This window comes from Lacerta agilis, chromosome 12 (genome assembly GCF_009819535.1).
Source record: "Lacerta agilis isolate rLacAgi1 chromosome 12, rLacAgi1.pri, whole genome shotgun sequence".
NCBI lineage: Eukaryota > Metazoa > Chordata > Lepidosauria > Squamata > Lacertidae > Lacerta > Lacerta agilis.
The window spans coordinates 48,690,601-48,717,668 of NC_046323.1; the positions used below are offsets into that span (position 1 = coordinate 48,690,601).

Genomic DNA, 27,068 nt, shown 5'->3' on the forward strand with positions numbered 1-27,068 from the left:
AAGCAAAATAAAAAATTCAAGAAGTGTGCATGCACACAAAAGCTCAACTTAGTTGGTCTCTAAGGTGCTACTGAAAGGAATTTTATTATTTTGTTTCGACTACGGCAGACCAACACTGCTACCTACCTGTAACTTGTTTTGGGAGGTTACTAGAAGTGGCGCATTTAGCTTTATAATGTGCCCTAAGCCTAGCTCCTTGACACAATTTATATTTCATACGCAAGTATTCCTCTCTGAGCCAGGCAGCCCATCTGTCCCTGGGATACTTCTGCAGCTACTGCTTTCTTGTACACTGAAGACCAATAGGTTACCCTTTTGTATGGAAAACAGTTCTGCTCCAGCTACCTCCCCACTGTCAGCGTGAACTGCAGAAGTTGTCAGAGGAAGTGCTTGGGAATGCAGTCACTGCAGCCAAAATACGAGGAAACATGGTTTCATAAAGCGCCCCTAATTTTTCCAACAGGTTGGCAGCTTTAGTGGTAACCCTACAAAAGCAATGCTAACTAAAGTTAACTCGCTTCATGTCCTACCTTGGGGTGAAGCGAACCACCAGAAGTGTTTTGGTAGGCACGCTACTTTGATGTGCTTCAAGAACACCATTATTTGGGGAGATGGAAAACACTTCAGGTTCTTTGTGCCGCTCATTTTTATCTGTAAGAGGAAGTGAGAGAGCGAAAGGTATACAGTATTGAAATTCTTGATGAAAAGAAAACCTCAGTAACTTCTACTCGCACCTTTACCAGTTGAATAAAATGGCTACTGATAAAGTTGTTAACAGTTGTCCTGGCTTCCAGTCTACTGAATTCATTACTCTAATTTATCCAAAATTGTTTCAAAAATACACTGCAGTTTGCAAATGTGTGTCCTTCATTATCATTCTAATGCACCACTAACACAATGGGCGCCCACTTTTTTTTTTGCAGAAAGGAGATCTGCAAATCTTCTAAATTAAATAAATGGACATGCTTCCAAGCATAGGAGCCGCCTTAACCATAGCTGGCAACTTCCTTTTTTTAAAAGGGAAATTCCCTTACTCCGAATAGGATTCCTCGCAAGAAAAAGGGAAAAGTTGACAGCTATGTTCTTAACAGAGTGGGAGAGGTCAACCTCCCGATTTCTCTTACCTAGCAAAGCTGTCCAGTAGCTCCTGCATCCGCTTGTATTCATCACAAGGACAGCTTCGGATCTCGTTTGATTAACAAGGCAGATTTCAAAATCAATCGTGTCACAAGAGAGCCCAAGTACTGGGACAGTGAGGTATGCAGCCATGGGCAATGCCTGCAAAGGTATAAAACAGGGCAAGTGCCTTTGATAAAGGAGGAATTCTGTATTGACAAGGCAAAGCAGACTGGGAAGATGATAGGCCAGAGCTGATCTATGCTAATTGCCCATATACATAAGGTGTGCAGCTAGCCTGGTGCAAGCATCCCAGAGCATTTCTAGTGCAGCTTCTAGGTGTGGACACCAGATCTCTCTGAGGATGCTTAAATGGATGCTTAAAAAATAACAGCTAAAATTCTGAGGGTGAGTTGTCACACACTCCCTTCTCTCTCTAAATATAACTCTCCCAAGCTGGGTAAGCATTTCTGCCAGCGCCAGTGGTTAACCAGGATCCAACCTAACCATAAAGTACATTCAGAGGGACCTCCACACAGGAGCCAGTGTTTTCTGGGGTTTTGTTTCTGCTGCAGGTTAAGAGCGGAAATCTTAAGACCGCTTCTCTGGGCAACAGCTTCCTAACTCTGCCACGTCTCAGCCAATCGGCTCTACGCACAGCCAGACACTGCTGCAATCGGGGAGACCTTGTTGCTCTTGCACGCAATTCGGTTTGGCAGTCCGTATTTCCGGCCAAAAAAAGAAGTGGGTACGGCAAGGCAGCCACCCCTCTTAAAGATCAAACTTGTACCTAAAAACCAATAAGCTTCAGAAGACTAGTAACTGGTCTGGGGGTAATAACTTTAAAATAAGAAAGAGGGTTGAAACAATATGTGGTAAAGTGGGCTTAAGCAGTTAGAGGCAATATATCAATGCAAGTATAGGAATATATTGATTTATTTTAAAGTACAGGCGACTCCCGACTTACATAGGGGTTAACCCCCTGGGCCCATAAGCAAAATGTGTGTAAGTGGGGAGCCCCGATGCAGTAAATACAGCTTCCTGCTGCTGAATGGGGTAGCTCCCATATACCATTTTGAAGCCCTTGGGGTCTTTTTTCTGGACTTTTAGCTCACTGACATCAATCTGCATACCTGGGTTGCTTTGTTACTGTATTCAATGACGAGATTTTGCTTAAACTCTAGTATTTTGTCTCCGTTTTCAAGCTGTAGCACTTGAAGCCCAGGCAGGAACTGGTCTTCTGGGAGATGTTGGTAGGTTAGTAACTCAAGGGATGTGTGGAATGACACCTTTACCTACATGTAAGCCAGGCCAAATGTGTTAATGACAGAACTATGTTTGCAGGAAAAAAGATGTGCTGTACATACATTTATTTAATTATTATTATTATTATTATTATTATTATTATTATTATTATTATTATTATTATTATTAAAATTTGTATACTGACCTATACCTGCAGATCTCAGGGTGCTTCACAGATTGAAATCACAATATAAAAACAAAATACATAATCAAAATAAAAACGAAGAACCCAATAACCCCCCCCAAAAAAACATTTAAAAAGGGCATTGGATGTCAATCAACCAAAGGCCTGGTTAAAGAGGAACGTTCTTGCCTGGCGCCTAAAGGTGTATAATGAAGGTGCCAGGCAAACCTCCCAGGGGAGAGCATTCCAGAGATGGGGAGCCACTGCAGAGAAGGCCCCATTCTGTGTTGCTGCCCTCTGGACCTCTCAGAGTACATGAATAAGGGCCTCAGAGGATGATCACAGGGTCCGGGTAGGTTCATATGGAATATGAGGTATTGCAGTCCATTAAAACACAATGTCGTTATCTTTTACTGGACCAACTTCTCTCGGTGAACAGATGAGCAGGCTCTTGAATTACACAGAACTCTTCATCAAATAGAAGACAACAGAAGAAGCCAAGCCAGTCATTCTGCATAGGGGAATGGCTTGTTCAATTACCACATGGATGCTCATCTATCAGTGCAAACAGGTTCCTACTTTTAAAAAAGAGGCCCTCTTTGGACCTGCAACACCAGTTCTCATAATGACTATACTGAGTTTGAACTGAAGGGACTAAATGCAATTTAAAAATTTTAATGCAAAAAAATGAGAAAGAGGGTGCTTCAGTGTGGTGGCATTTATCTTTTAACACTCCCTGCCACTGCGTATCAGACACGCGCCTTCTCTGTTGCCTTTCTGATGCCTGCTAAAGACGTTCCTCTTTCAACACACCTTCTGAAGACTTTGTCCCAGTCGGGATCTTGGATTTGAACCGATTCTATGCCTGTGCTGCCTCTGTTTTAAACTGTTTTTATCTATACAATTGTTTTAACTAATAAAAATAGTATTAAGTAAAAATAATGACTTAAATAGACACTGGATGGTTCTCTCCTTTTCCTTGACGGGGTTCCTACTTCAAGCTAGTAGTTTAAATGGTAAAACCTCCTTGCAAAATAGCTTATGCTTCTAATCCGAAGCCCTGGTCTCCTCCCCTGGTCTGTGTCACTTTATTTCTTTCTACTAGAACTTCGGTACCAGTGAAAGCAGTGGGGCTTAAGTTTAAGTGAAAGCAGTGGGGCTTTAAGCTTAGTCCGCATCCAATCCACGGTGCCTGTAAGCTGCCGGTTAAGGCTTGAAGATGAACCTACCAGCATATTTTCCAGAGGATAGAGTAAAATGTGCTGCCCCCCGTCTTCACTGTCACTGGGGGGCATCTTCAGGTTCTTCCTGGGGTCTACGCCAGACACGGAGAAGGGCGTCGTCAAAACCAGCTTGAAGGACAGAGGAGTCTCTGTGTTGTTGGTGAGCTTCAGGTTGAGGGTTGTGGCTGACTGTGTCAGTACCTAAAGGATTGAGAGAGAGCATATACATAAAAGGGCATTCATTCTATGCCCTTTTAAAATGTTTTTTGTAAGGTTGGGCTATTGGGTGTTTTTAAAAAAATGATTTTATTCTGTGAACCGCCCTGAGACCCCTGGGTATAGGGCGGTGGATTAATTAATTAATTAATTATATTTTACACAGGTGATTCCCCACGTACGTGCATTCAACTCACACACGGCTGCATATATCTGCAGTGCTGGGAAATAAATAATTTCAAAGGGCAAAAACAGCCCAAAAGCAATTTTTCTTGTTGCACGGCAGTGCTTAATGTTGCCTGTTGCTAAGTGACTTGCGAGGAAGTGTTGAGAAACAAATTATCAAAATCAAACCCGCTTCACATCCCCAGGTGACTGCATTTCCCTTACAGTGCATCCCCGCACTGGATTCTGAGTGTGACTGTTTTATGGTGCACTTTCAGAGCCTTGTTCTGTGAGGAAAGACATAACTCTTCGAGGATCTCAAAAGTAGGAATGGAATCGGGACTACTTACGCCCATGAGGGGCTCTTCTGGGATAAGGGCACTGGCCAGAGCGTGAAACACCAATCCGCTCTCATGATCCATCTCAGCAGTTAGCCTGCAGGAAGAAAACAAAAGGACATTCAGTCTTGTCTAAGCAGGAGCGTAACCCACTAATGGCACATTCAGTGTAGAGTATGCCCACCGAGCTTGGCTATGGATTACTTTCAACAAGCTCTTAAAGCGGAATTATGAACAAGTCCACAAACTTTGCACTAGGCTGCAACCCCACGCACAGCTGTCTCAGTCATTGTGGCCCATAAAAGGAGGAAAGAGCCAACTTTTGTGTATCTTCTACTTGAGGTTTTAAAGTCAGAGCTGAGGAATCTCTGACCTGGGGTTGAAGGAGACTCTCCAGTCTGCCCCCCCCTGGACTACAACTCCCATCATCCCTGCCCTTCTAACTGTAGCCACCTTTTAATAATAATAGCAGCAGAGCTGTTTATGAATGAAATGCAGTTCATTTCTCCTTTAGCTAAAGCAACTATAAAATGAATAAAGCAGTAAAGCTCAAAGCTGTGTAAAGTAGCAAAGGACAAAATAAGATTGAGATTTTATTGTTTGTTTTTTTAAAAGGTATTTGCCTAGCAGAATGAACCCCACCTCCATTTTGGGAAAGCTTTGGGCTCTGCTCAAGTTCCCTCTGGTCCATCACCTCTAGATTCCCAAGGTTCAAGGTGAGCGAACGCCATTCTCTTTCAGGAAATGGAAGCACGAAACCAGGTTTCCAGTCCCTGAAGGAACCCAAGCGAGCACTCTTTTCCGGACTCTTCCAACTCATTTGGGTTTGGGCGGTAGCATTAATTCCAAAATGGTGACAAGAGAATTCCTCCCCAGTTGTGAGGCATACTGGCCGTTCCAGGAGGTGCCCTTCACCACCCAACATCTGCTTGTGCAGCTGTGAGCACCCGCCACTCACTGTGTCCCAAAAGCCACCCCATCGCTTCAGGTCTGGCACTTACAAAGCAGGCTTGACAAACGCTTGCAGGTCAATCCGCAGAGGCATGATGGCGTAGCCATCTCCACGAGTCACTTTCCCAGGGACGTTCTGAACCATCTGGTGGAGGGGAATAAAAGCGTATCAACGGTGGTCCGTTGTGGGTACTTAGAGCCACACTGAGCCTCCTCCGAGTGATGGGATGGGGCTGGGCTTAATTCGGGTTGCAGCTTGATTTTGCTACGGCCGTTCTTGGGCGCAGGGGACAGGCAGGACCTGCCACGACCAGAGCACTTTGGATGGCGAGGCGTGGCTTCCCAAGATGGAAGAAAATGGCTTTGTTTGCACTGCAAGGTTGCCAGGGATCCTAGGTTACCCATCTCAGTTTCAGTTACAGGTGGGTAGCCGTGTTGGTCTGCCATAGTCGAAACAAAATAGAAAATTCTTTCCAGTAGCACCTTAGAGACCAACTGAGTTTGTTCTTGGTATGAGCTTTCGTGTGCATGCACACTTCTTCAGACATCTTCTTTCTAAGTAAATGCAAGAACCTGGACATTATACCCAAGGGTCTTAGAATTAAGAACCCTCTACAATCCACTTATCCTACTGAATATGCAAAAAAAACTATGCCACACTCTCTCCAAGAAGCTAGAAGAAGTGTGCATGCACACGAAAGCTCATACCAAGAACAAACTCAGTTGGTCTCTAAGGTGCTACTGGAAAGAATTTTATATTTTGTTCCATCTCAGTTTGTGCAAAGAGCTGGCCATGGAGCAGCGATGCAAGAAACTGGATTCATGTGAGGCTTCTGGCCTGATAAGAAGAGGTGATGGGGCTGTGTCACCATGAGCAGCTGCCTAACCTGCGTATCTGGTTGGGCCACCCACTGGAGAAGACTCAGGGAATGAATCTGGCTTATGCTCATAGGCTGCCCTGAAAAACAGCACCATTCCTCAGCACACCTTCTCTCTGTTTGGGGAGGACTGGGTAGGATGACGAATGGTGGTGGCAAGTGGGTGTTAGTTTGGGTGGGGCAGTGAGAGCAGGGTGCTGGACAAAGCCTAAGGAACACAACAAAGCTGGAAAAGAGAGAAGTCAGATGGGATTGGATGGGATGGATAGGATAAGGAGGGAAAGGAAAGGAAAGGCGGTCTTCTCTTATCCATACCCTGCTATCCAGGCTCATGAAGCCAAGGGCAAAACCTTCGCATTCAAACTTATTGATGATCTCTGGCAGCATCAGCGGAGTGAAGGAAATGTGGATGGCAGCAGCACCACCTGCAGGGACCACCTGGGCACAAACAGCTGATTAGGAACACTGAGAGGGCAGGTGGTTCTGCATATCCAGGGGGGCTTGAGGTTTGTATTTCTGAAACAGCCGTCCCCTCCTGCACCCCCACATGTGGCAAACAACTTGAGAAGCTAGCGAGGCTTCAAAAATATTCTGATTTTGGGGGGAAGAGGAAAGGTTGTGTTTTGAACCCCAGACAGAGTGTACAGCTGCCTAGGCCAGGGTCAACCTCGTGTCCTGTTCCTGATATGAGCCAGTTTTCTAAATATATGGAGCCTGCAGAACTGAGATTGTAGGAGGTGGAGGGACTGTATTCTTAAATGCTCCGCCACGTAGTATGAAGTAGACTGTTATGGGGAGTGTTTTATATGGAGAAGCATTCAGAACAAGTAACTTTTCCCCACACTTGTGATGATTAAATAAATAAATAAAATTTTATTTATACCCCGCCCTCCCCGGCCAAAACTGGGCTCAGGGTGGCTAACAGCAATAAAATTACAATAAAACGTGAAAGAAAAGGAAAAAACAGTTAATTAAAATACGGGTTAAAAAACTATTTAAACCTGCTGGGTACATCATAATCCAGAATCCGACCACTTCAGTCAATCACCTTGTTTTGAATAATATAATAATAAACAAAAATCCTGCCCTGTGGAATGTTCTCCCACCAGATTTCAAGGAAATAAACAACTATCTGACTTTTAGAAGACATCTGAAGGCAGCCCTGCATTGGGAAGCTTTTAATGTTTGACGTTTTGTTATGTTTTTATATTCTGTTGGAGGCTGCCCAGAGTGGCTGGGGCATCCCAGTCAGATGGGTGGCATACTCTATTATTACTTACTGTTATTATTATTAATTATTATTATTATTTACTACTACTACTACTACTACTACTACTACTTTATTCTATTCAGAAAACACAGGGAAGGGACCCCCCCCCCCCGTTTAGCCCTTTCTCATGTTGAAAGCCTCCCCTCCTTCCCTCCCTCCCATCTTTTCACCCCTTGGCTTCCAAGGTCACAGGAGGACAGCTAGAACATACCACTTGCTTGGGAGTGATGCAGAAAGGGTAGTCGGAGGGAACTCCCTCGTGGGGCCGGATGACCACCGAGATTATTTTCTTGAGGACGGTTGGTTGCCAAGAGTCATCGCTGCTGCTGCTGCTGCTTCCTCCTTCGTCGTCCTCCAAAATTGCACCCAGATTCTATGGCAATGAAAAATACGGGTTGTGAAGGATCAGAGAGGGAGGAAACTACATACGAATAGCTTGCTAGAACAGGCCAGTGGCCCTTGCTGCCCAGCATCCTGTTCTCACAGTGGCCAACCGGATGCCCCAGTGGGGAACCAGGGAGCAGAACGTGAGCACAAGAAAGCACTTCTGTGCTTTCCAGCAACTGGTATTCGGAGCCACTGCTGCCTCTAAGTGTGACGATAGAAGGCCAGTAGCCACCAGAGTGGCAAAAGAGGATTCTTCTTCTCCTTTTACTTTTTAAACAGAATGGAAATCTAGGTAGGAAAGAAGGCCCTTGAGCACGAGGACATCCAATGAAGGTTCAGGGTAGATAAAAGAAAGGACTTCTTCACTAGGGAACTTGGGCAGTGATGCCCACCAACTTGGAAGGCTTATTAGACTTATTCATGGAGGAGAGGGCTATTGATGGCTACTAGTCAAGATGGCTGTGCTCTGCCTCCACAGTTGGAGGTAGCAATGCTTCTGAACACCAGTTGCTGGAGGCCACAGGAGGAAAGAGCTGCTCCTGAGCTCAGATCCTGCTTGCTGGTTTCCCACCGGCCACTGTGAGAACAGGATGCTGGACTAGATGGGACACTGGCCTGATCCAGCAGGCTCTTCTTAAGTTCAGAGGGAAAACTCAACTCATCAAGAGACACAGAAGCAAAGACCAAGATGAACCACCTCGAACGAAGGTAGGAAATGGGCTGGGGCTGAGGAGGACCAAGACATGCCAACTGCCTTCAGGTGCATGTTCTGCCCCTGGACGACAGGTGGAGCCATAACCCACACAATGGGCCTTCATCCCAGGAGAAAAAGTTGATTCTCTGCAATTCCACCCAGGTTGGCCTGGTCCGCATGGAACATTAAACCACAGTTAAAAACAAACTATGGTGTCTCCTTTGCTCCTACGTTATCTGCTGTTCTTGCTGCACCTCCAGGATGTCATGATATCTGAACCTGGGCTCGTGGTTTAAAGCAAAACAACAACTGGAAGTGCAGCCCCAGTCCTATGCAAAACTCTAGGTCCGACCTTTCCCAACCTGGTTTCCCCCCGGATGTTTTCAACTGCAACATTCCCCTCAGCCCTAACCGGCAAGGAAAACCCAGAGGCTGAGAGGGAGCGTGTGTCAGAAGGAAAATGAATTGATAATGATTCATACAAGGTGTGACTGGAAAGTTCAGTGGTCACAGAAATCGGACATTTGAGAAATATTCAAACATACATGCCTTACAGGCCTTCAAAGTAGGCCCTCTCTGATACAACGCACCGTTGACAACGTTCGTAGAACCGTTGGAAACCTCTGGAGAAGTCCTCTCTTCATACTGCTTTCAGTTCCCTCATGAAAGCGGCTTGGATGTGTGAAATGTTGGAAAACCTGTGCCTTTTCAGTGCAGATTTCCATTTTGGAAAAAGAAAGAAATCCGGTGGGGCCAGATCGGGAGAATATGGAGGGTGGGATAACTCGGTAACCTCAGTAACGATTTCAAGTGGAATATGCAATTCTTCCGCCATCATTTGGATGGACAAACGTCGATCCCGCATCAATAACTCACAAACTCTGTCGACATTTGCTGCCGTTCTGCTTGTCGGTGGTCTGCCAGACCGAGGGTCATCTTCAATGATTTGCCGCCCTTCACGGAAACACTTAAACCACTCATACACTGTCTTTCAAGTTACAGCTTAATCTCTGTACACAATTGTGAGCATTTCGTGGGTTTCCAATGCCAATTGTATATTCGAATATTTGTTGTCTGATTTCTGTGACCATTCACGAACTTTCTGGTCACACATTGTATATATTAGTAACTTTGTATTAATATAGCATTTTTATATGTAGCTGTGTCTTTTGTGATATTTTAAGTCTGTCTCTTGTTGCTTCAGTTTTTTGTCCACCACTTAGATATATTTTTAATATATTAAGCAGTATAGAAATCAAATAATCTAATTGCAAAAACATCTAGTGCTCACTAGGATGGAGAAGCCTGCTCTAGTTTCAAGCCTGGAAAGCAACACCACCAAAATATAGTGCAAGTGGAAGGAAGGAGAGCTGTAAAGAACATTGTAAAGAACACTCATGAGAGCATTCTTGCTCGTTTGACATTCATATCCAAGAGCTGCATGCAAGGTGCCTTCTTGCCTTTAAGGAAAACACCGCACAATAGATCCCTACCAGGTTCTGCTTGAGAGGTTCTGCAGCGTAAGGCACTTTCTCTGGGGGGGTTTCAGTCTCCCAGAGGACTTCAATCTCATTGCCGTCGAGGTCTCTAATAGGAAAAGGAGCTCCGTAAAAGACCAAGAGGTCCACCAGCTTGTCGTCATCTTTATCCTGGTTATAACTTTCCCAGTCCATTCGAATGTCTGGATTGAGAAAGGGGGGTGGGGGATGCAGAAAGAAACTCAGAGCTGCTAAGGATTTATAACCAAGGTTGAGCTTGTATTTGCATGTTCATCCTTCTGCAACGGCAACATTAGAATATGTCTTGCACGCCTGAAATAACTGTGACCAGGCAAGCGCCACAGACGAGAAACCTTGCATACTGCTTAACAGCATGTCTCAGTCAAAGCTGTGTGCAATGCTACAATGCAGAACACAGCGACCTAAAAACCTCAGCTTTCTTTCCTTTTCATCAGGGGGTTTGGGCTGGGTGTTCATCAGTATGCGGATGATACCCAGCTCTACCTTTCTTTTAAATCGGAACCAGTGAAGGCAGTGAAGGTCCTGTTTGAGTGCCTGGAGGCGGTTGGAGGATGGATGGCGGCTAACAGATTGAGGCTGAATCCTGACAAGACAGAAGTACTGTTTTTGGGAGACACGGGGCGGGCAGGTGTGGAGGACTCCCTGGTCCTGAATAGGGCAACTGTGCACCTGAAGGACCAGGTGCACAGCCTAGGAGTCATTTTGGACTCACAGCTGACCATGGAGGTGCAGGTCAATTCTGTGTCCAGGGCAGCTGTCTACCAGCTCCATCTGGTACGCAGGCTGAGACCCTACCTGCGCACAGATCATCTCGCCTGAGTGGTGCATGCTCTGGTTATCTCCCGGTTGGACTACTGCAATGCGCTTTACATGGGGCTACCTTTGAAGGTGACCCGGAAACGAAAACTAATCCAGAATGTGGCAGCTAGACTGGTGACTGGGAGCGGCCGCCGAGACCACATAACACTGGTCTTGAAAGACCTACATTGGCTCCCAGTACGTTTCCAAGCACAATTCAAAGTGTTGGTGCTGACCTTCAAAGCCAAATGGCCTCGGCCCAGTATACCTGAAGGAGCGTCTCCACCCCCCTTTGTTCAACCCAGACACTGAGGTCCAGCGCCAAGGGCCTTCTGGCAGTTCCCTCACTGCGAGAAGCGAAGTTACAGAGAACCAGGCAGAGAGCCTTATTGGTAGTGGCGCCCGCCCTGTGGAACACCCTCCCATCAGATGTCAAAGAAATTAACAACTATCTGATGTTTAGAAGACATCTGAAGGCAGCCCTGTTTAGGGAAGTTTTTAATGACTGTTGTTTTAATGTATTTTTACTCTTTTGCTGGAAGCCACCCAGAGTGGCTGGGAAAACCCAGCCAGATGGGCAGGGTATAAATTTATTGTTGTTGAAACAAAATAGAAAATTCTTTCCAGTAGCACCTTAGAGACCAACTGAGTTTGTTCTTGGTATGAGCTTTCGTGTGCATGCACACTTCTTCAGATTTATTGTTGTTGTTGTTGTTAAGCAGGCTTCTAATCCTCAAGGATGGAAGGACAACATTGGAAGCAGGCGAGCAGGGAATAGTTCTCAGACCACAGAAATGCCCTTGGGACGCTCACCACAAAACCTCTGCCTATGGGACAGCATGGAGCCTCAAACCGCTGTCCGTTAACATGGAAATTCCAAAACTGCTGGGATCTCTTCTTGTAGCTCATTCAGGATCCCCACAAAGGCAAGGAAAGCTCAGTGAAAGATGATCAAAAGCTTCCTACTGGAGCTGGTTGCTACTGGGATTTTGCTATCGTCGCAGCAAACAAAAACACTGTAATGCAGAAGTGGGGAAACTCAGGCCCATGAAACAAATACGACCTGCTCCGGGTGTCCGCCTGGCGCCTGGAACTCCCCTCCCTCACCCAAATGTTTTTGCCTTGCTGAAAAGTGTCCTTGGATGGATGGATGGACAGAGAGGGATGCATTAATATTTGCACAGCAGAAAGCAGCCTGCTGTGCAAAGGAACTTGTTGTTGTTGTTCAGTCGTTCAGTCGTGTCCGACTCTTCGTGACCCCATGGACCAGAGCACGCCAGGCACGCCTATCCTTCACTGCCTCTCGCAGTTTGGCCAAACTCATGTTAGTAGCTTCGAGAACACTGTCCAGCCATCTCATCCTCTGTCGTCCCCTTCTTCTTGTGCCCTCCATCTTTCCCAACATCAGGGTCTTTTCCAGGGAGTCTTCTCTTCTCATGAGGTGGCCTCAAGTACTGGAGCCTCAACTTCAGGATCTGTCCTTCTAGTGAGCACTCAGGGCCGATTTCCTTGAGAATGGATAGGTTTGATCTTCTTGCAGTCCATGGGACTCTCAAGAGTCTCCTCCAGCACCATAATTCACAAGCATCAATTCTTCGGCGATCAGCCTTCTTGATGGTCCAGCTCTCACTTCCATACATTACTACTGGGAAAACCATAGCTTTAACTATACGGACCTTTGTCGGCAAGGTGATGTCTTTGCTTTTTAAGATGCTGTCTAGGTTTGTCATTGCTTTTCTCCCAAGAAGCAGGCATCTTTTAATTTCGTGACTGCTGTCACCATCTGCAGTGATCATGGAACCCAAGAAAGTGAAATCTCTCACTGCAAAGGAACTAATGTACGTTTATTGCTATGCCTCTGGCCCCACTCAGTGCTGGAAGCTGCCCAGAACTGAATGCAACTCTTGGGTTGGAAACAGGACCCCTGCTTTTGCTATAATGCTTCTCACAAAGGACAAACATAGTCTTCGCTTACCAAAGGGAGTGGGGTTGTTGAGCCGGATGTACCGCGAGACGGTATCCCCTCCGGAAATGTGGGCCCCAAACCTGGCAAAGAAAAATGGTGTCATCTGGGTATGCATCACTTAAGTCTACGTTCTGGGTCTTTCTGTTGAAGGGGGCATGCCTCTGCCACAAGGCTCTGCAATCCTCCGGGACAGCTGGGAACTGCCGTTGGGTCAGAAGGGCCTGGGAATCCTGACAGAGAATCCCCTTTAAAGGTGAACCTCCTTAAGTCACACTTTTGGAAACAGAACGCAAACAGAAAACGCAGCTGTTCTTCAAAATAATCCCTGCTCCAAATTCTGCAGTGCGGTCCACCAGTCAAGTAATGTGTACAATATTCAAACGCTAGGGAAAAGTGTGCATCAAAATGCATGTTACTGAGAATTACATACAAAAAATGCATTACATTAGGGAAAATCGATATTAAAAAAATGTATGCTAGGCACAGAAAAATGTGCATACTAGGGAAAAATTCACAGAATGCTGGTGAATTTTCATACTTTTGAAAATTTACAAACCAATGTGGAGAACTGCACTTAAGATGCAGAAAATGAGAAAATGAGAAACTGAACAGGGACCAAATATGGACAAGATTTTGCCCATCCTGCAAAGAGCAGGTAGGTTTTTATCAGGCAGAGAGCCGCCTTGGTAGTGGTGCCCACCCTGTGGAATCCCCTTCCACCAAATGTCAAACAAATAAACAACTGCTCAACTTTCTGAAAACATCTGAAGGCAGCCCTGTATCGGGAAGTTTTTACCGTTTGATGTGTTTTTATATTATGTTGGAAGCCTTCTAGAGGGGCTGGGGCAACCCAGTTAGATGGGTGAAGTGTAAGTAATATATTACTATCATTATTATACCTGATTACAGGCGTTGGCATTGGATGGCTGGGTCCTGTCATCTGCAAGAAGATTGGGCAGCCTTTCACAGTCATTCGGATGGGGATCAACATTGGCTCCGATTCCCCCACCTGTACAGAGAAAGAAATATTTTGCATGTAAGAAATGGAACCCAGCTGCTAAATCCTGAGGTGTCCTGGGAGACAAATGACTCTCAGGCATGCTTTCCTTTTGCAAGCAAGAAAACACTTGCTTATTGCAGAAAGCTGACTGCACTGAAGGGAATGTGCACACCTTCAGATGCGGCACAGCTGGTCTGCCGCTTGTCACCACCTTGTGAACAAGGCTCAGTGTACAGCTCCTCTTCCCACATCCAGACAAAGCCCACCCGTCATTCTGAGCTCCAAACTCCTTGGGTGCGAACTATGCCACCCATCAGCATCACCCATTTCCTTGGAAGTTAAGCTCCCCTTAGTGCAGTGGGGGCTCATCCTCCAGTAAGTGTGGGGGGGCACAGACTTTCCACACATTCCTATGCATGCTTACTCGAAAGCAAGCCGCACTCTGCTCAATGATGCTGAACTCTCAGTTAAGCTTCGGTCTTCCCAACCTCCAGGTCAGAGCTGCAACCCCTTGGACCACGCACCTTACAGATGAGGGTGTCCTGGTACTGCCCCCACATGTTGTTATAAGCTGTTATATTGACCACAAGCTTCTCGAAGGCCTTCAGGATCCCCGCAGAGGGGTGTATGTGGAAAGTCGCTCCCTTTCCGTGAGACAGCATGGCAGCTCTGAAGGCTGTAAGAATCATAGAATCACAGAGTTGGAAGAGACCACAAGGGCCATCCAGTCCATCCAGAGCAGATGAACAGCTTGGCAGCAAGGCAATGGGACTGGCACAGGAGAGCCTCTCGTCGGATCACATCCAGCGGCACTTTTTTGAATTTATCCCTGCATTGCCCCTCCCCTCCGCCACTTACCCACAATACATCTGAAAATATAGCAATGCCAGACTCTGCCTACCTGATTGTTTCCTCTTGGCAGCCTGCCTCGTTATTCGTCTTGTGGTTTCCACGACAGCTTTGGAGGAGCTTGGAAAAAGATTCCTGTGTGAGAACTCTGAAAGGTGCAGGGATTTCTTGAGATGTCATGCTTTAAGTTTTCAAGAGCCTAGTGCCCTCCAGAGCTTGCCCCAACCAGCACAGCTGTGTTAGTCACTTGCCCGAGGCCATCTGGGTGAATCAATATTTACTACTGAAAATTATTATTGTTCAGACTTAGTTACCCATCTTTAAAGGGGGTATAATATCAGCTTTCCTCCCAATATCAGCTTTCCTCACATGGGAAAGTGGCCAGATTAAATGAGCCATACCACATTTATGTGGGACGTGGGTGGCGCTGTGGGTTAAACCACAGAGCCTAGGGCTTGCTGATCAGAAGGTCGGCGGTTTGAATCCCTGCCACGGGGTGAGCTCCCGTTGCTCGGTCCCAGCTCCTGCCCCCCCAGCAGTTCGAAAGCACATCAAAAGTGCAAGTAGAGAAATAGGTACCGCTCCGGCGGGAAGGTAAAGGGTGTTTCCATGTGCTGCTCTGGTTTGCCAGAAGCGGCTTTGTCATGCTGGCCACATGACCCGGAAGCTGTACACCGGCTCCCTCGGCCAATAAAACGAGATGAGCTCCGCAACCCCGGAGTCGGACACGACTGGACCTAATGGTCAGGGGTCCCTTTACCTTATTTCAGCATATCTGGGGAGAGGTAAGGTAAACCGAGATGCCCCCAAAGTAAGTAACAGGCACTTGGCCACTTGGGAGTTTCTATTAGTAATTATTTTTTATTCTCACCACTAATCAGGCTGAAATGGAAGAAAATGAGGCTTACACTTACAACAGAAAATATTTCTCCATCATAAAACAATCCCCCCACAAACAGACTTTCGCATATATGATCTAAGGCTTACCCATCTTGTCCCTGTTCATCTGAGGGAAGTGGACCCGGCTGGCTGAAATACTCAACCCCTACTGAGAACAGAGCAGCTAACTCAGAGTGATTGGTAATTATTAGTTGGTGTTTTATCACACTTTTCAATGCCACTTCCGAGCCGAAGTCTAGCATCAGATCTTGGGAAGATTCCGAATTTTGCTCAACACTGCAGAGAAACAGCAACAGACGCTAAATGGACTCCCTCGTTTGCCAGCGAGACGCTTTCAGAGACATAATGGTTGTCAAAAGAAAGAAAGACGAATGTGAAAATGAGCGATTATATTGGGCTTCCATTAACAGTTTAGTGGAAATGCAAGAAAAATGCTTCTTTATACCCTAGCTAATATAATCCAAAGAAAGTGTCATTTTGAGCCACTAGTAATAGCTATATTTTACTAAGCTATCAACTGTAAGTTTCCTTCACCTGTCAGAAGGTATGGAGTAGGTGATTCTGAGCCCCTTAACTTCACCAGAAATAGCCAGAAATAGGGGGTCCAACATGTCTTCGATGCTACAGCACAGGGCAAGGTCACTCAACTTCTCCTGGCAGAAAAAGAATTAGACCTTCGTGTAAGAATCATCAACGGCGGGCCAGAAGGGCAGAGAGCAAATGGCATCAGCAGAATATGTGTTCATCAGGAGGACTAAATCTGGAGGGAACACTCCAAGTCAGAGGCAAAAAGACACACACATTTAATATGATAAGACATATTGGAATGCAGTGAAAGAAGAAGAAAAAGGGAGAAAGGTTTTTGAAGGGGGTGGGGGTGGGAAACATCCATACAAATACAAAAACCAATTTTGCCATGGGAAAAAGAATGAATCGTAGTTTATTTGGCTACTGATATGGGTTTGGGAGGTTAATCTGTATGCCAGACCCTTCTAATCCATGTGTCCAGCAAGTGTTAAAATCTAACCCAGTCTTCTAATTCCTGGAATAGACAGGCTAGCCTCCTGGTGAGGTATAAAGAGGAGGAGGAGTTTGGATTTGATATCCCGCTTTATCACTACCCGAAGGAGTCTCAAAGCGGCTAACATTCTCCTTTCCCAACCTCCCCCCACAACAAACACTCCGTGAGGTGAGTGGGGCTGAGAGACTTCAAAGAAGTGTGCTAGCCCAAGGTCACCCAGCAGCTGCATGTGGAGGAGCAGGGAATCGAATCCGGTTCACCAGATTACGAGTCCACTGCTCTTAACCACTACACCACACTAGTTGAACGAAGGAAGGGGCTCTGGGGGACATGGCAAATGGAAGAGGACGTTCCTTCAACTCATGGATAGTTAGAAAGACAGAGCCAGAGGTGAGAGCAGAGAGTGGCAGTGACGTGAGCTGGAGGAAAAAGCAGCAAGCTGGGAGAAGAGAGAGAGGCAGGGCAAGGCTTGATGTCTGTCTGAAACCAAGGCTACTGCTATGGGAGAAACAAGGGCCTTTTGGGGGTGCTGATGCTGTGAACCCCTCTGTCGTAGGCTCAGGTTGTATATGTGCATAAATAAACCATATACCATAGAGACACCACAGCCTCCACTGTGCCTCATCCCCAAAAGAAAAGATGGGTGAGTGCCTGGAACGCCTTGAACCTTGCACCGTTTTGAGATTGGGGTGACATGCAATACTATTACTTCACACACTTTTATCTGCCCCCCCCCGGCACCTGCAGAGCTCAGGGCAGCTTTTAATTGTTTAAAAAAGCACACGCACACAGTAAAAATCCAACAAATATTATGTGAACAATCAACAATAGCAAAAAAATAAATAGAACAGAAGTTAAAAAATGGAAGCAGCAGATAAAGGCAGTTCTAGGAAAGAAGGAGCTCTTGTTTCTTTGACTGCAGTCGAGGACAGCGTGGTTGGGCATCACTGACCCCCCCCCCCCCGGGCAGGTGGCTGTGCAGAGGTTGTGTCTTATTATTGAAATATATACACCGTCCTTCCTCTGAAAATCTCAGGGTGAAAATATAGAATAAAAGCACAAAATAGTTAAAACAAAAACAAAACAGTAACCCCCTTTCCTCCTCACAACAACCCTTTGAGGTAGGTTAGGCAGAGAGGCAGTGACTGGTGAGCTCTGTGGCCAAGTGAGGATTCGAAACCTGGTCTCCCAAGTCCTCGTCCAACACTCTAACCGCTACACCACAGTGATGGTCCCAGAGGTCATCAGCATCAGCATCCCACCCCATTGTGGGGGTTAGATGTCTACGAACAAATGAAGCAGCAATCGCAATGTTATTCTGCATTTTGAAAGCCAAGTATTTCTAAAACGAAAACCCTAACCTTAACATTAGTAGTTATCACCACACGCAATTCCTTCGTTTCGTTGGGACCCAAAGTGCCACTTTTCGGAGAGATGCTGAGCTCGCAGGAAGAAGCTTGGCTTCCAAGGAGCTGTCGGACAAATCAGGAAGGCTGGTCAGTTAACATGAGGCAGTTGGACGCTCTTCTGACTAGTCAGGAGTAGGAGCACCACTGACCTCACCCCACTGGAAGTGCGACGGGAGCAGCGTCTGGTTAAAAAGTTGGACTTTTTCTTCCGCAGGGATTCCAACCGAGAGGTCAAAATGCAAATGACTCGACAGCAGGCAGACGTGGGGAGTCTGGACTTCCACAAAAACCAGGATGTGACTGAAAACAGAAAAAAGTATATGAGCTCCAGCAACAGGTAGTGAACGAACGCTTATCTTCCATAGCAGGGCAGTTTGAATTAGTATGTGAAATTCAGCCCCCTCTCTGCTGTAAGTGTCCCTTTAAGATTGCTGAGGCTGCAATGATGGAAGCCTGGGCATCATTCATCCAAAGGTACAGGAGCCCCTCTACTGAGAGCACACAACCTTTCCTGTTCCTAACTCATTTTGATACAGGGGAGAAGTGGTGCAGTTCTCTACTACAATAAGTATTTTTCTCAACAGGTCCAACACGTGTCCCAATGGCCGCATGTGGCCCTCAAGGTCTTTTTTGGCAGTCCATGACAACATCTGACGCCCTGCAGCCCTTGTGCTACCTTCCCAGAGCCGGGTAAGCAAGGCGCTGGGCTTTGGGAAGGAGGCATGAGGGCTCTGACAAGGTCCTAGAGACCTCCAACCTCCTTCCCAAAGCCTAGTTAGCACTTGGGCAGCTTTGGGAGGGATCTAGGACCCTACCAGAGCCCCATGCCTCCTTCCCAAAGCCTGGTACTTTGCTTATCTGGCATTTGGAAGGCAGCATGAGGGCTGGGGTGCCCTCCAATTTTGACCTAGCTCTCCACACACCCGCGCAACAAAGCAGTGTGCAGCCTGCGGGGTCTGTATCAAAGTACTCTTGTGGCCCACTCGGTATGAAAAGTTGTGGGGGGGTGGGGGGAGATGGGATTAACGGGAAAGGTATGAGAACAATGATATTGTATGTTACTATGGAAATGTATGAGATGTAATGTGTGTTTTTCTTTTTTAATTAATAAAGCCTAAATTTGAATAAAATAAAAAAAAGAAAAGTTGGACTGCCCAGTTCTAAAAGGAGCAGCAACACTGCTGATTCTACTGCAAAACAGCAGGCACCCTGCTATGTGACAGGGCTGGTCTGGGGGAGAGGGGAGACAGGGCAGCCCCTCCCTCTGGGCCACCCATACTCCTATTATTATTTATTTATTTCAATTCATATACCTCCCTTTATCAAAAGATCCTTGGGCAGTACACAACATTAAGAACACGTTTTAAGGAACACAATAATAAAACCATAATAAAAGCATAACAGACAGCATAATAATAAAATAATCATAATAACAGTCCCACTGCCGCCACCCCCCAAGGTTTAACAAACCATAGATTATTTAATGGCCAAAGGCTTAGGTAAAGAGGACTGTTTCTGCCTGGCATCACATGACCAACTGCCACATGACCAACACTATGGGACCCTTTCTGCAGCAGAGATGGAAATGTTCTCTTGAAATGCCCACTGGGAGACAGAGATCTCATCATTACCAGAATAGTCTCTAACCCATTTCATGCCCTCACCTTCCAACTCCATTTTCCACCTCCATCTCTAACACGGTCTGAAGACGTTGACACATGTATGAGGTAAACAAAACAGAGACCTTGCACTTGCCAAGAGGATACAATTCTCCACTACGTGGCTGAAATTTGAACGGAGAGGTCTGCAGGGGGGAAACCCAAGAGCCAATGTAATTCCATGAACAGAGGTCTAGGCATCAAGTGTCTTCCATTCAATGCCCTGCCTTTGGACAAGGCACAGGAAGGGGAATGGCCAAATTCTGATCTCAGAGCAACACACCTCTTCATTTCTTTCCATTAAGCAAGCAGGGCTTTCCTGAATTTTCCACTTCCCTGGCAGCTGACTTAGATTTTCTATCTGAAACGTGAACCGCACTTTTTCTCCCAGTTTAAGGAGGCCCAGGTCAAAGGATGGGACGTCAATGGAAAGAACAGGTCCCTGAGAAAAGCGAACCACACAAAACAGGTCAGCTACCTTCACAAAAGTCTCAGTGAAAAGCATCCAAAAGACAAGGTTATGCATGCTCAAATTGACTAACACAACAGCACTGAGTGAAACACTGGGGTGGGGACTGTGGAACTCTCTGCCGGTGGGCAGCCAAGTCCGATGGAAGGCCACAAGCACTGTGTGGGGAGGGAGCCATACCTCTGGCACAAAGCACATGGCTCCACTCACCCCAAGGGCCAAGACAATAAGGCAGCTTCGTAGGTTCAGATATTCCCACCTTAAAGTCGGCTTCCACGTGCAATATCACGGGCTCTTGGGAGTGAGTGATTTTGCACTGCAGATCGTGGCAGGAATGCCCAGGTTTCCCTCCGGTAATGGTGAACTCAAACTCTTGGAATTCATTTACCCCTAGAGAAGACAAATCTGTTACTTCCAGCTGGAAAAAAAATGAGCGTATGTGTTGTTTTTTCAAAGCCTAATGGTTTCCCAAACCCAACATTACCCAAAACACATATCATGGCCTTCTCATGATAGTGGCATGTGCACTTATGTGTATAATCTTTCCTCCCCACCCCGTTCTCCTTTGTTTTATGATGGGCCTAGGGCGGTGGTCAGCAACCTGCGGCTCCGGAGCCGCATGCGGCTCTTTTACACGGCTGCCGGGGCTCCGGGGCGGATACGCCCGCCCACTTCTCCAGCTGGCAGCGACCGCCCTCCAGCTGGCCGGCGGCCCGCCCTCCGGAGGCTGAGGGCGCAGCTCAGGGGCGTACCCAGGATCACCTGGCCTTGAACAGCGGGGCAGCGGGGCTCGGAGGCGGTGGGGACGCAGTAGAGGTGGTGCAGCTCAGCCGAGGACTCTGGCGGGGAGCGCGCCTGAGGCGTGCACGCTCCTTCGGGAAGAGATAGAGCTGGGCGAGCGGGAGGGGGAACTTTGAAGACCCCGCCTCCGCCTCCGAAGCAGGCGCCCATGGGAGAGGCCGCCCCCCGAGCCTGCCTGGTGGGACCAACCCTGCCCAGCTCCGGGAGTCTTCCTAGCGTGGGAGGCGGCCTTGGGGCGGACAGGGGAGCTCCGGGGTCGGCGGGTATGTGGGACCCCGCGGCATCCAGAGGCAGCTGGGAGGCGGGACGGGATGGGGGCAGGAAGGGGGCCTTCAGACGCGTCCCCGCACGGGCACTGGAGGCCAGGACTCCTCGGCTGGGTCGTGGGACCGCAGGGGAGGGCTGGCCGCGGTTCCTCTCGGAAGGCTGCTGGCTGCTGCGTTGAGGCGACGACGAGGTAGGCAGCTGCGGGCTGGGCCAGGGGCGGCGGGTGAGGGGGGAAGCCCTCTTTTTAAAAATGGTTTCCCTGCCGCTGCCTCCTTCGCTCCTGGGTTCCACGCGTCTCTCTCCGCCCCGGAGCAAGGCCGGGACGTTTTGCAGTTTTTCCTCTGTCCTGAGTGTGTGTTAGGGGAGCCTTGACAAAGCACCTGTTGGCGTGGAAGAGAGGAGTCCTAACTTGGATCTGTGTTCATGTGCAAAATCTATCGCCATTGTCATTAAGGGGGCAGGGAACTCCCCTAAAAAGGTTTGAACACTACGAACTACTACAGCCACCTGTATGCAAGTCAGCACAAGCATCACAGGCTTCTCTGGTGCAATTCTGTGCTTTATTTAGAAGAGAGGAGGTTGGAAGAGGTGAACATAGCCTCTGGTCTGGAATATTAAGGGTAAAAGACACTAAGATTATTGTAAAAGCCAGCAGTCTTCAATAAGACATGGGACAAACATTTAACACAAGTGTGCAGTTGAGGACTCATTTTTTAAAAAAAACAACAACAAATCAAATATTTGTATGCTGTTGCAACCCACCTTGGATCAGGCTGTGACCTGGTAGTGGTCCCCAGGGTGGATAAAAATGAATGATTTTTTTAAAAAAAAAATTGATTTTTTTATTTAAATCGGATTTTTTAAAATTTAAATCGGATTTTTAAAAATAAAATGCAGTGTTATATTTGTTTTAAATGTCGCAATGGTTTTGCGGCTCCCAGTTTTTTTCCCCCCTTCGGAAACGGGTCCAAGTGGCTCTTTTGGTCTTAAAGGTTGCAGACCCCTGGCCTAGGGAGTATCAAGAACATACATATCGAATGATATGTAAGAAGCCCTGGCAACAAGCCCTCTAGCTTGGTGCTGCCGCTTCTTAATGCCAGGTCAGTCCACAATTAAAGAACAACTCATTCATGATTTGATCATGGATGGGGAGGTAATGCCCAGGTGCATATTCCTGAGACCTGGGCAGGTGAGATGGACTGTGTGTGAGTGGCCCAGCTGTGTCTGTCTAGGTTCTCAGCACAGCACCGGGCCAGGCTGGAGGACTGGGGTGGGGAGGGGAGGGAAGTCGCTCTCCCCCATTCTCGCCAGGAAGCCCCTCTGCCCAGATTAATGTAGTGTGTGCAACACAGATGCAACAGACAGAAAAAGAGTTACCTAATTTTCCGGAATAAGGTTCAACTTCAACTATGTCGCAATCACTTATTTTCTCCCATGTAAACTTGACGGACGATTTGCTGTTATTGTACATCTGGAGATTCATAAATGAACAGACAATCAATGGCCATATCGCCATTTCCAGACTTCTGAAGCAACCAACGGCGTGTGCGCCAGGTAGATACGAAACAGACCCACGGATTAATACTTCATTAGTATAAATATATGAATATGAGACTATTTAGAATTGAATGGTGGTAGGGGAGATTAAAGGGGTAAGAAAAAGTAATACATTTTTCTTATGTACAGGGTGTTAAGGGGCGGTGATCCTACCTACGATAACATAAAAGTGGGTTCTGACACCTAGAAATATAAAGCCAAAGCCTAGCTCTGCACGAGAGCAATTTAATCTGCTTGCATTGTTCTATTTGCAGAGTTTAGAATTATTTTCTGACATGTGTGAAGGTAAAGGAAGACACACAAGACCGTGGACAAGCATCAAGCTTCCTCCCCAGGCACGGGGGCTTCTTCCAGACTACTGAAGATATAGATTTCACACTTGTATAGGAGACCTCCAAGCGCACAGAACAGACATGGCCTCCAAACAGCACAAACAACCAGGAGGGCTGTTTGCTGCCTTCCAGGTTACAGAGGCCTGACTCGAAATTGGGGATTTAGTGTCACTGGTCCCTCACCTGACAGGACACACTCCAAGCAGAGATTTGGCAGGTGTCTCTTGAAGACCTTATCTATGCCAACAGGACTTTGCAGCCGGTTATATACTTTCCATTAGCCTGTCATTTTAAGGATTAAATGCATTTTTATTTTGTGAGTGGTGTTTTATGTTCTTACATTGCACACCGCACTATTGATAATCTGTGACACAGCAATACAGAAATACTTCCCGGCAATCGATCAATGCGTATTATGTAGTGGCTGAAGTAAAAACAGACTTACGCTAAATGTTCTCCTGACATTTACACCGATGTAGTTTTCTCCTGGGATGATAATGGCATAGGGCTCCAAAAGGAGTTGGAAGGGTTCCGTATCGCCTTTGACATCTATTTCCAAAGCAATCACGTCTTCTTGACGCCTTTCTCCGCTTTCGTACTGCTCCCGTTTTTGAGGGCTGCGTGAGGGACGGGGTTAGAATTGCTGGTGTTGTGGATATTTAGAATGGCATAAAGGATGCGATTCCCATCCCAGCAGGAAAAAAAAAAGACTGTTCTTCCTCCTCTTGGCACATTCAAGTCTACGCCTCTCTTTCTTATACTTTGCCTCCTTGCTTGGGAGAAAACCCCTCCGAATGTGATGGGACAAAGACTGATTAAACATGCAGAGGAACGGGCTTCAGGAAGAGAGTGGATAAAGATCAATGCTTCTTTTTTTAAAAAAATAAATAAATCTGATTTTTAAAATAAAATGCTTTTGGAGGAAAAATCTTTCTAAAGATAGTTTTCTCTTATAAGTTACATTATAGTCCAAAGGCTATTCATCTGGAAATGAGGATTTGTTTTAGGTTTTTCATGTGTGCCAAAACTCACAAGTTTTTTTTTTAATTGTTTAACAACATCAGTTAACAAACATATGGATACATATGCTATAATGTTATTGTTTTAGTTAAATAAATTGTTTAAATTGTTATTAAGGAAATGATAATTTTTTACCTTCCAATAAAGTACAGAAGAAAAGTTGTCCAAATAAATTAAACTTCACAATAATTTCATAATTTCTGTCTATGTATTTCTAATAGTATAACCAAATCAGTAATTTTTGATATAACTGTAAAAAAACTACTCAGAAAATTTATTATTCCAAAAATGAAACCTTCATCTGGTTGTAAATATTAATATTATACCAGCAAGAATGAGTCTCTCTGTAAAAAAAAGAAGATTTAAATCAAGTCTTACTGACTAGTGATTTAAATTGTGATTTAAATCAAATCCTCCCTGTCAGGAAGTAAACCTGCCTCGCACCTTTTGCCATGAATGCAAAGGACCTGTGGCGCTCCCGGCACAATCCACTGAAATTAAGCACAGCTAAAGGGCTAAAGTCGGCATGAGACCGGGGAAGTTGCGCTGCAGGGGATGTGTGATGGGTCTCATTCCCACCCAAGCTCCCAAATCTGCTATTAGGCAATTAGGTGGGGGTGGAGTGGGACCAGGGTTGAGTGGGAAACAAATGCAACATGTGCATATCCATGCTTGTGTTTGTGTGGCAGCACACACAGAGTTCAGCAATAAGGTGCTAAATCAGGCAAAGGAGGAAGGTGCCACTAGGAAAATAAATTCACCTCTTGGACCAAAACAGCAACAAGAATGCCAACCATCTCTGGCACAATTTAAGAACATTTTTCACATGCCCCTGATACATCACTTACTCAGGTAGCTCTGGGATATCTTCCAGCACAATCTGAAGCACGCTGTGATACGACTTTGGCTGCAAGGAGAACGAAAACCCAGAACGGCAATCAACTACATCACAATAACTCCCAAAATAATCCATGGCTTTGTGAGATCAAAGCCTATTGTAGTTTAAACAGCTGAGGCTTCAGGTAAGACTGAGAGCCATTTTGCACCAAGTGTTGTCTCGCCATGGAGTTGGAAGCAGCCACACCCACCCTGGCATGTGCCCCCAACTCAAGGCTGAAGGTGGGCTTGGGCCCCAAACAGCCACCCCAGACCCACACAAGCCAATCTCAGCTCAGTAGGCAGGTGTGGAAGCACCAGGAAAACAAAGGGATTTATTGGTTTTGCTAATTGTCTCACACTAAAACCGGTGCCAAGAACATGTCTGGCCACAGCAAACGGGTAGAGAGAGCTTGGCTTGGCAGGTAACAAGTTTGGAAGGCAAATTTTCAATGAAGTTTGGATGAAGAAGAAGAAGAAGAAGAAGTAGTGGTTAGCCAGGCCTGATTTATACCAGCCTACAGAGCACATACTTAATGTAATCTAAGAATGACTTTTAGCATGGAAAGAAACTCATTGGCTTTTGGGTTTCATCCAGACCCTTTAGTAGCAGCTGGTTAAACTTTTATCCAACAAGCTGCACAGTATAGATGGCAAATATTGAATCAACCAAGTACTGTACAAGCAAGGCTGTACCTCATTTGGAAGGTAAGAGAGAGTAAACGAGTGATTGCTATGGGGGTGCAGAACCCCCATGGCAGGAGTCACAGAGAAAGCGGACTCCGTCTCCAAGTTGTACTTTATCTTTGTTAGGTCCGCTTTTCCTTCCAACATTGATGCCTGCAGATTAGGCTTCATTATCTGCCAGAAAAAAGGGAAATCCACGTGGCTGAGCAAAGAGAAGGAAAAAAGAAGGCATTCAATTCTGCAGTTTCAGGCTTAACATTTAGGAAAATTACGTTTTTAGGGAACCTTTTAATTAACCCCCCCCCCAAGATAAGGGACTTAAGTATTTGCCTTTGTTAGTCCCCACTCCCCACCTCGAGGATATAGAACCAGAGCAGCTGGTCCAAGAGAAATGGCTCAGCTCCCATGTATTGTCTATTTAAACAGCAGTTTGGCATCAGAAATTGTACCTCAGTCATTCCATGCTCCCTCCCCACCCTAACTTTCCAGTTTTCACAAACCATAATTTGCTTTCAAACCAGAATGAGAATACCGAATCGTGATTTTCTCCCTCAGTGTGCGTTTGGAGGTAAACTATGGTTTTTCAAAACCACAGTTTACCTAATTCAGAGGTAACAACAAACCGTTGCTTGTTCAAACCAGGATGTCAGGGACACAGTTGCAGCACAAGGGGTGAGGGACAAGATGGAACATATGAGCGCATGTGTCGTCTCCCAGCAGCTAACCCTATGGCAGGTGAACTAAACCTCTAAGAAACTTGTTAAAGCGCTGTGTATGTGAGAATTGTACTGTATTATCCTATAATAAATATTGTTCAGTGCAAAGACCACCAGCTTCTGCCCAGAAAAATGCCCTCCATACAGTTTTAGCATCATACATACGTCAGATTTCTTAGAACCAGAGTTTTCTCTGCCTTAGAGTTGAGATTCAAAGAACCAAAGCGCACAAGGTGTTGTGCTGTCACATCGACAAGCTCGCCGGGTGCAGGGCTGCTTTCTCCTCCAGTAACAGACAAAAGCTTCAGACCTATCAGCTGCCCAAGTCCTGGAAACAAAAGTGAACGCAAACATCCTGCGGCAAATGCACATGACTGAGCTTATGCCCTTCCAACGCGACTACCCAGTTGCATTATGGGTATAACACATGACCCCCATCAGACCATAGGAAACTGCCAGTAGTCTCTCCCCCAGAGAGAAGGAGCCTGTGGCTCTCCAGATGTGGTTGGACTCCAGCCCAAGCCAAATGACCAATAATCAGGGTTGAAGGGAGTT

At 46.3% G+C, this 27,068-nt stretch overlaps 1 protein-coding gene across 1 annotated transcript in view; it reads right to left on the reverse strand.

Annotated features, from left to right (window-relative positions):
- The window catches only part of DLEC1 (DLEC1 cilia and flagella associated protein), a 45,859-nt gene that overhangs the window by 604 nt on the left and 18,187 nt on the right, over nt 1-27,068 (reverse strand). The window contains exons 14-38 of the mRNA XM_033165990.1: nt 26,679-26,841; nt 25,807-25,999; nt 25,083-25,141; nt 23,660-23,831; nt 22,703-22,796; nt 20,517-20,647; nt 20,072-20,230; nt 19,795-19,934; nt 18,280-18,430; nt 18,083-18,193; nt 16,235-16,353; nt 15,788-15,976; nt 14,853-14,920; nt 14,476-14,627; nt 13,851-13,960; nt 12,961-13,031; nt 10,161-10,348; nt 7,798-7,959; nt 6,632-6,754; nt 5,489-5,583; nt 4,500-4,584; nt 3,775-3,969; nt 2,250-2,411; nt 1,125-1,278; nt 531-651 (exon numbers count right to left, since the gene is read on the reverse strand). Of these exons, the coding sequence (XP_033021881.1) occupies nt 531-651; nt 1,125-1,278; nt 2,250-2,411; nt 3,775-3,969; nt 4,500-4,584; nt 5,489-5,583; nt 6,632-6,754; nt 7,798-7,959; nt 10,161-10,348; nt 12,961-13,031; nt 13,851-13,960; nt 14,476-14,627; nt 14,853-14,920; nt 15,788-15,976; nt 16,235-16,353; nt 18,083-18,193; nt 18,280-18,430; nt 19,795-19,934; nt 20,072-20,230; nt 20,517-20,647; nt 22,703-22,796; nt 23,660-23,831; nt 25,083-25,141; nt 25,807-25,999; nt 26,679-26,841 (3,367 nt within the window). The remainder of the gene's footprint in view (nt 1-530; nt 652-1,124; nt 1,279-2,249; nt 2,412-3,774; nt 3,970-4,499; nt 4,585-5,488; nt 5,584-6,631; nt 6,755-7,797; nt 7,960-10,160; nt 10,349-12,960; nt 13,032-13,850; nt 13,961-14,475; nt 14,628-14,852; nt 14,921-15,787; nt 15,977-16,234; nt 16,354-18,082; nt 18,194-18,279; nt 18,431-19,794; nt 19,935-20,071; nt 20,231-20,516; nt 20,648-22,702; nt 22,797-23,659; nt 23,832-25,082; nt 25,142-25,806; nt 26,000-26,678; nt 26,842-27,068) is intronic.